This window comes from Hipposideros armiger, unplaced genomic scaffold, assembly GCF_001890085.2.
Source record: "Hipposideros armiger isolate ML-2016 unplaced genomic scaffold, ASM189008v1 scaffold_1549, whole genome shotgun sequence".
Classification (NCBI taxonomy): Eukaryota; Metazoa; Chordata; class Mammalia; order Chiroptera; family Hipposideridae; genus Hipposideros; species Hipposideros armiger.
Genome location: NW_017732899.1, coordinates 61361 through 70373, shown reverse-complemented (window position 1 = coordinate 70373; position 9013 = coordinate 61361). Strand labels below are relative to the sequence as shown.

The 9013-nt window shown below is 35.0% G+C and overlaps 1 protein-coding gene across 1 annotated transcript in view; it reads left to right on the top strand.

Annotated features, from left to right (window-relative positions):
• Window positions 1–9013, top strand: part of CCDC39 (coiled-coil domain 39 molecular ruler complex subunit) — a 46845-nt gene that overhangs the window by 32855 nt on the left and 4977 nt on the right. The window contains exons 12-14 of the mRNA XM_019634221.1: window positions 1166–1374; window positions 2893–3016; window positions 8287–8446. Of these exons, the coding sequence (XP_019489766.1) occupies window positions 1166–1374; window positions 2893–3016; window positions 8287–8446 (493 nt within the window). The remainder of the gene's footprint in view (window positions 1–1165; window positions 1375–2892; window positions 3017–8286; window positions 8447–9013) is intronic.

Genomic DNA, 9013 nt, shown 5'->3' with positions numbered 1-9013 from the left:
TGTGTAAGCGTTCCATTTTACTCACCACCATCAAAACTGGATAAATTGGGTTGTCGGAAAAGTCATGACGCATTATTGCAACAAAAAACAGAAAAAATACGTCATGACTTTTCCGACAACCCAGTAGTTTATAAAATTGTTGTCAATTGATGGGCAAACATAGTACTTCATTGCTTTTAGTCTGCATCTTTTAAATTGGTGACATCTTGAGATATTTTATGTTTAAACATAAAATTTAAAATATTTATGTTTAAATGAAAATGTTTAAAACATTTATAATGTGTTCTATAATTTTTCTTTTTGGATTCCTTTATTTTCTTGACTCATATTTCCATTAGGAGGTTTATATTTTTAAATTGCTTTGCAAAAGATCTTCATATGTAAAAATATTAATTTTGTCATAAATATTGCTAATATTTTTCCCATTCGTCATTACATTTTTGTTCAGGTTTTTGACAAAAACTTTTTTTAACATCATATGTTTAAGTGTTTTTCCCTGTATAATTTTTATGCTTAAGAAATGTCTTTGTCACACTAAAAATCAAACAAATGTTTACTATTTCCAGTAGCTGCATTCTAGTAGTTGTATCTCTTACATTAAGCTCTTTCATTCATCTGGAATTTGTTTTGGTGCTAATGAGATGTAGGGATCTAATCTTTTCTCCAACTGAAAAGCTGTATTTTGAAATAGTAAAATCTTATGTTTTGAAGTGTTTGTTTCTCGGCTTTCTACTTTGAAAACTGATCTATTTGTGTACTCTTGTAAAGTACTCATGACTGAATTGTTTTAAAATAAAAATTTATTTACACATTATTTTGTGAGATTTAGAATATAGAAATGCTCATTCATAGGACTTTATATATTTTTTGGATATTCTAAGTTTCAATTTTAGGAATAACTCCTTTTTTTAGTACAATTTTAAATTTAAAATTGAATTAAAAAGATTTGGAATAGCCATAAACTGTTTTCTTAAAAAAACAAAAGAAAAACCAGTCATGACATGGAGAAATCTAAATTTAACCCTAGTTAATATCTTGGTTAATGGTCAAATTAGAAAACATTATGTTTTTAAGTTTGACTTTTGTCACAATAAAAAAGAAAAATATTTTGGTTTGAGTATAAAAATAATTATTTCAACATTTGATAATTTTGTTATGTTGACAGGATTTGATGATAGAAGACAATCTTTTAAAACTTGAAGTTAAACGGATTCGAGAGATGCTTCACAGTAAAGCAGAAGAAGTTCTTTCTCTGGAAAAAAGAAAACAGCAGTTACACACAGCTATGGAAGAACGAACTGAAGAAATTAAGGTTCACAAAACAATGCTTGCATCACAAATAAGATATGTTGATCAAGAACGGCAAAACATAAGGTAATAATTAAAGTTTTAAAATGCTGCTAAAGAATTTTGGAAACATAAGGGTGATGTCAGAAGAACTGACTGCTCCCCCTATCATCCTGCATGTCCATCTCTTTCTTACTCATTTGAAAACCTTTTAATGTAATATTTGGGACATATTTTAGCCTGTGTTTTTCCCTCTCTTTCCTTTGGTTAACTCCTCATTCTTTAGATTCTCCCTTTTACAGTAAGATTTTTAATTCCCTTGGAATTGATTTTTTTTTTGTATGGTTTGTGGTAAGAATTCATTAACATGTTTTCCCTTATGGTTATCTAATAACTGCATTTATTGAAGTGATTTTCCCCTAAAGGTTTTGCATATCTTTTATAAGAATTATTCCTGGCTACATGTTATTTTTTTAATGTTACTTTCAATGTTATCTCCTTTTAAAACATTTAAATTCCTGGTTTGTTGCTGGTATATAGAAATAGTTGATTTCTGTATATTAAGTATCCAGCAACTTTGCTTAATAATTAATTTTCAACTTTGAGGGCAATATCCCACACACTTTTTTATAAGAGCCAGATATTAAATAGTCTAGGTTTTGCAGGCCATATGTGACTGGCTTATTTTATTTAGCATGTGACAGAATTTCCTTTTTAAGGCTGAATAATATTCCATTCTGTGTATATACAACATTTTATTTATCCATTCATTGTCCATGGACATTTGGATTGCTTCCACCTGAGTGTTGTAAATAATGTTGCTACGAACATTGGTGTGCAGATGTCTCTTTGAGAATCTGCTTTCAAATCTTTTGACTTTATACCCAGAAGTGCAATTGCTGGCTCATATGGTAGTTCTATTTTTAATTTTTTGAGAAACAGCCATACTGTTTTCCATAGCAGTTGTACCATTTTACAGTCCCACCAACAGTGCATAGGGATTCCAATTTCTCAACATCCTTGCCAGTATTATTTTTGTTTTTTTGATAGTAGCCATCCTTATGGGTGGAGGTGATATCTCAATGTGGTTTTGATGAACATTAGACTATCTTTGAAAAGATGTTTGGATAGTGAACAGCCTCAGGAGCTAGAGGTAGCATCTCCCCCTGGAGCAAAGGTTAGGCATGCTTGCTTGTTTCCTATAATAAAGTATTTCTATTACCTAAGCTTCAGCTTCCTCAGTTGTGATGCAAACCTACTGTGTGCACGGCATTCATTTGAGCCCCTCCTCATCTGCATGGTTCTAGAGCCAAGCGACCCCAATGCAAATAGGAAGCTCATACCTTAAGTGATAAAGTGCTTTTCCTCTGACTCAGGAATCTTGTGTCTTCTGTCAGCATCCATGAAACTGTGTCAGGCTAACTTGTTACCTTTCAAATAGGGTGAAATCTGAGACCCTTCACACTGAATTATAAAATTAAAAAGTAAGAACATATTTAATCTGTTTGAGTTCAGGAGTTACAAATATACAAATGTCTTCTATACAAACACTGTAGTTCTTTAAAAAAACTATTTGTTTTTTAGTGTTTTTCTTTTTCTTATTAGTGCTGAGCTTCATGAGCGGCTAAGTAAAATTGATAAGCTGAAGAACAGATATGAAATTCTTACTGTTGTTATGATGCCTCCTGAAGGAGAAGAGGAGAAAACACAGACCTATTATGTGATAAAGGTAATCTTAATCAATATACAGTTGTCATAGGATGAAGTATCTTTTCTTTGTTAGCTTTGTTAACAGCCAAAATGGCAAGTTTTTTGTTTTTTTTGTTTCTTTGCTGTGAAACTTTAAGTTTCATAGCACTCTAGGTAATTGTTACACTTAATTAGAGCTAATGGACACCCTGAAGCTCTCTTAGTTTATACACCTCCGTCCTGAGGACAAGGAGAGGTCTGGACTACTCTTTGACACTTTTTAATTTGTTTTGCCATCTTTGTGTCAGGTCCTTTTCCCTCATGTATTCACGATTCATAATCTCTTTTACCCTAAGACCTACTGTCACTCTGGGTGTCTTTAGCATGCCTGTGACAACTTGTTCAACACCTCAGGCTCAAAGCTTTACTTCACTATCGCCACTCACTCATATATAGCCACCCCTTAGACCTTATCATCACCCGCAGCTCCATCACTTCTGAAATCTTACACTCCAGTTTACCACTGCAGTCCGTGTGTGGCAGATATCCAGAGAGGAAGAGAGCTGTCCCTTTGCCTTCATATTAGATGGGAGACAAACTGATCAGGTGACTCTGTTCTTTCTGATGTTTCAGAAAGATAACCATGCCATCTCATGGTCATCTTTACCTAGTAGCCCATAATGGGAAATCCAGAAGTGATCAGGAATTGGATGTAATTCCCTTCCTGAGCGCTATTATATTCATCTTTCCCATGTAGAAAATACCCTGAGCAGGTGTGATTTCCTTAACAGAAAGGTCTAGGAAGTTACTCAAAACACCAAAAGGAGTGGAAATTGTAAGTTTAACTCATTTTTCCTGTATCATACATGGACAGGCATGGGAACGAGATCTCGCAGTCCACACCTGTAGAGAATGGCCCGTGCATGCTCCCTCCCTTTTGACTTCTTAACCTTCCAACTTTCCTTCTGTAGCCGTTCTTTGAGGTTGGCCCCTAACACATACACTAAGTGTGACATGCCTGCCACTTTGCCTCGGGAAATTCTACCATGTCTATATGAGAAATGAGTCTTGGCTCTCAAAACCTTTTTAATAACTCCTCAGTCCATAGTACCTCAGGCTTCTGCCCAATATTAATGGGACTTTCCTGCTCTCAGGTTTTGATGGTTCCCAAGGGGTGAGGGGTGGGCTGTAGTCTGTTAGGTGTTGGGAAGGAGGTAGATGTTGCAATTCCAGTTAAGTTTCTCTACCAACAAGGGCTGTAATGAGTCACCTAAAAGCACTGGTGTTAGAGTGCCTTTGGCCACATCTTGCTTCTATCAGTGAGTAGGCAGGTGACCTTGAATAAGTTATGTAACCACTTGGGGCCTTAGTTTCCTCACTTGCTAAGCAAGGATGATAATACTGTTACTTTTGTTGTGAGAAGTGAGAAAATATATGTAAAGCCCTTAAGAGAGTACCTGGAACAAAATGAGCCCTCTATAAATGTTAGCTATCATCGTTATTGCTGTTATAAAATAATAGTCATCCTCATCATCATCCACGTCTCAGGAAAACAGGCAAATTTTATGAGGAAAAGAAAGAGTATCCCTTCTGTTCACAGTGAACATGCTGAATAAATGCCAGTATGTGTTAAATCAATCAAGGCTATCTTACCTTCTCAATTTCCTGATGCCACACTTCACTTATCACCTTCTCCATGGTCCACAGCTTCCCCGTTACAGTCCCATGTTTTGCTATGTAGCATAGTTACATGTTTTACTTATAACTCCTCACATGTGCCAGATGTGTAAAAATGAAACTTTATTTCTTTATAACTAAACTCAATGTATCTTATGTTGTGAAAACTGTCTAATGTCTGAAAATGGGCAAAAGCAATCAGCGTGTGCAGTGATGCCACTCCATGGTGACACCAGACTTGGCATTTCCTGGTGGGCCCTCCAGGGACGATCAGATTCGGTAGTAATGAACACTTTTGGCCAATTTTCTACGGACCAACCTATTTTATAACTCTGTAAGGATACATGTTAACTTGTAGAAAACTTGATAGTAAAGAACGATTCTTGTCCATAATAATGCAAATGAATTTTGGCCAGTAGAAATACAGCTGACTTATACTCTGTAGGAAAGATAACTCAAGCATTATATTTTATTTCCTAAAAGATATTAAAGTTTCCTATCTATAAGCAAATTCATTTCAGCATTTCTGACTCTGTATATTAAATCTGTTCCAATTCTCTATTTGAACTTGTCTAAACATTTTACTGGTTCCTTCATTACTGACTTGAATCAAATCTTTGACACGTTCATTTTACATTTGAGAACAACTTTTAACTTTTTGAAAATATTTTAGCAGTTTCACTGCTGGAATAAAATGTAAATTTGCCAATTAGACGTTAACTGTCACTTGTTTTTGAAGGGGGTAGGTAGATTTAGGATGTAGATTTAGTCAGTTCAAGATTCTTTCCCTTCCTTATATCCTTTACATTCCCCCCAAGGTGACCTTTCCTGATGAGCACATATTTATAGCACTGGAGAAGAGGAATTTGGTCACAGTGCCAACCACTGTTCTGTTTCCTGTATGTTGTATTTCAGGGGTACACAAACTACAGCCCCTGGGCCAAGTGCTGCCCAGCACTTGTCAGTAAGCATTGGAACACACAATACATCACCTCATTCATTTATGTATTGTCTATGGCTGCTTTCATGCTACAATAGCAGTGATATTAAGTGCGAGTTAGTTTTGACAGAGACGGAATGGCCCATAAAGCCTAAAATACTTACTATCTCACCCTTTAAATACAAAATATGATGGCCCCTTGTATTAATTAGTTTGCTAGAGCTGCGTAACAATGCACTACAAGCCAGGCAGTCTAACCTATGGAAGTGTATTGCGTGACAGTTCCGGAGGCTGAAGTCCGAGATGCAAGTGTCAGCAGGGTTGGGTCCTTCTGAGGGCTGTGAGGGAGAATCTGTTCTATGCTTCTCCTAGCTTCTGGTGGCTTGCTGGCAGTCTTTGGTGTTCCTTGGCTAATGGAAGCAGCACCATGATCTCTGCTTTCATTTTCCCATGGATCCTCCTGTGTCTCTTCAGTCTTCCCCCTGTGAATGTCTGTGTCTGTGTCCAAATATCCCATTTTTTATAAGGACACAACATATGCTATTAGAGCCCACCCTAATGACCTCATGGTAACTTGACTACATTTGAAAAGACCCTATTTCCAAAACAGGTCACATTCTGAGGTACTGGGGGTATCTTTTTTGGGGAGAAACAATTCAATCCATAACCTTTGTTTTTGGTCTTGTCTATGGACACACATAGTTTCGTTTTTCCTTTTATGCACCCTAGTACTTTCTAATATTTGACATCTTTCAAAAAATTATTTTTTTCAGTTACAGTTGACATTTAATATTATTTTATATTAGTTTCAGGTGTACAGCATAGTGGTTAGACAGTTATATATTTGACTGTTAACAGCCAGTCTGAAAAATATTATCAGTAATCAGTGAAGAACTGGCATCTGTCAAATCTCGTTTCCAGGTTCCTCTTAGACTTTGTAAGGAAACACTTCAATTCTGACAATTTAATGAAGCTTTCCAATGAAATTACTAGAAAATGTTTTAAAATATTGACATAAATGTATAAATAAAAATTTCTTCCAAATGTCAGCTTTTTCTAATCCAGGGTAACAGGTATACATTATTTAAGCTCTGATTTAGAAGCAAAGGAGATGAAAGTTTTAGAAGTTTGAGTTATATGTAGAATTGATCTGAAATTTGTATAAATGAGCAAACTCAACCTCTTTATTTGATAAAGTGAACTCAGAAAAGGGAAGTGATTTAATGTTACTCAACTTACTAGTAGCAAATCTGCAACTAAAATCTAGCTGTTTTATTCTATCTCGTTATGCTATATATGAAATAATTGCTCATTCTAGACTCAAAGGAATTAGGTATAATTTATCTAAATACTTTTTTGCTAAGCTTTATTTTTTATTCTGTACTGTTTGCTACAAAACTGTAACATTTTTTGAAGCATAATATTAATAAAACAAATAGTGAAAACAGCAAAGAGTTGAAACATCACCAAGAAAACTTTTCCAGTGACCACATTCTGGTTTAAATACACATACCTAGGGAATGAATAAATTAAGCAATGAAATTATTAGTTGAGTTTGATTAAAAATGGGTTTTGGGTACTTTTAAATATATATGTGTGGTATCCCAGTTAACCCTTAATTGGAGAAGTTCTTTGGAACTTTTTGGTTACAACTCTAGAGAGCATAGTTCAGTGACAGAGGTAAGATGGAAAAGTCACTGAGTATGTCCACTCAGGAAATTTTGGTTTGCAGCAATATGTAGACTTCATTTTTTCTAGCCACATTTCCACAATTATCTTTCTCTAATTAAAATAAATAAATAAAAATGGGATAAAATATAAATTTTGCCATTTTAACAATTTTTAACAGTTCAGTGGTATTAAGTATATTCATATTGTTGTGCAACTGATACCACTATTCATCTCCAGAACTTTTCTCACCTTCTAAAACCGAAACTGTACCCATCAAACAGTAACTCCCCATTTCTTCCTGCCCCAAACCCTGGCAACCACCATTCTACTTTGTCTCCATGAATTCAGTAACTCTAGGTACTTCATATAAGTGGAATTATGCAGTTATTTTTCCTTTTGAAAATATGGAACACTTTACAAATTTGCATACCATTCTTATGTAGGTGTCATGCTAATCTCTGTATTGTTCCAATTTTAGTATGTGCTGTTGAAGTGAGTACTCTCTCTCTAATTTTAACATTACTAACTGCTCAAAAATGTTGAAATACTAATAACACACATAACTGAGTTGGAAATAAGCATTTGCTTTTCCTGGGTGTACCTTGACTCACCTTTTTTTCTCCTAAGATACAACGTGAGAAAGTGTTCCGAAGCCTCTTTCAGGCCAGAAATTTACATTTTTATCTAATATGTATCTTGAAACCTCGTAGTTAACTCTATTTTTCTTCTCAGTAAAGTTTGTATCTGCTTAACTTTTTGGGAATTTTTGTCAAAGAGCTTTATGTAAGCTTTGGTTAGTTACTACATTTCTATCATGGTGGTGTATCTATGTGCTATATTTTGAAGGCCTTGAAGATTTGGTCTTCTACTCTTAAGTCAAGTGCAAGAAATAAACTTGGTGCTACATGTGGACCTCAAGGCAAATTGGTATTATTGTGAGTTAACTATTTCCTGCCCTGAAAACAGACCTTTTCCCCATGAGAAATACTCTAATTTAATCAGTTCTATTCTGTATTTCATAGGCTGCTCAAGAAAAAGAAGAACTTCAAAGGGAAGGTGACTGTTTGGATGCCAAGATCAACAAAGCTGAAAAAGAAATCTACGCTCTAGAAAACACCTTGCAAGTGCTGAACAGCTGCAACAACAATTATAAGCAATCTTTTAAAATAGTGACTCCATCTAGTATGTAGGAGTTAACATTTTTTATGAATATATGCAATGAAAGCTGTAGTCATTTATTTTTGAAAAAGAGACACTGTGAGACATGGAAAACAAAAATGTACGATGTTTGAGTCAGAAAAACTATCACCTCCCCTTAAAATAAGTGCTAAGGTGTTATTTCCATTATTATTAAGTGCTAGTGATATGGCATATCACTTCTCTAGGGGATTTTTCAAATCTGCAGGAAACAGCACTACTATTGGTTGTTTTGTGTTGACGTAGCTACTACATATGCCCATACTGTTTTTCAATAAGTAGACATATGGATTTTAACCTTTCATAAGAAAAAAAAAGTTACAAGTTTAAATATATGTAAGACTTTGGGCCGGCCGAGTGGCTCAGTTGGTTAAGAGCTCGCTCAAGAGTGCGAGCTCTGAGCAACAGCGGTTTGATGCCCGGTCCGAGCTGAGCTGCCGCAAAGCTGCCAATAGGTAGCAGGATGGCTCAGCTAAAAAAAAATAATAATAAATAAATGTAAGACTTTAAGATTTCTTTCCACACAGTATGTTAAAAATTTTAACTAAAAAT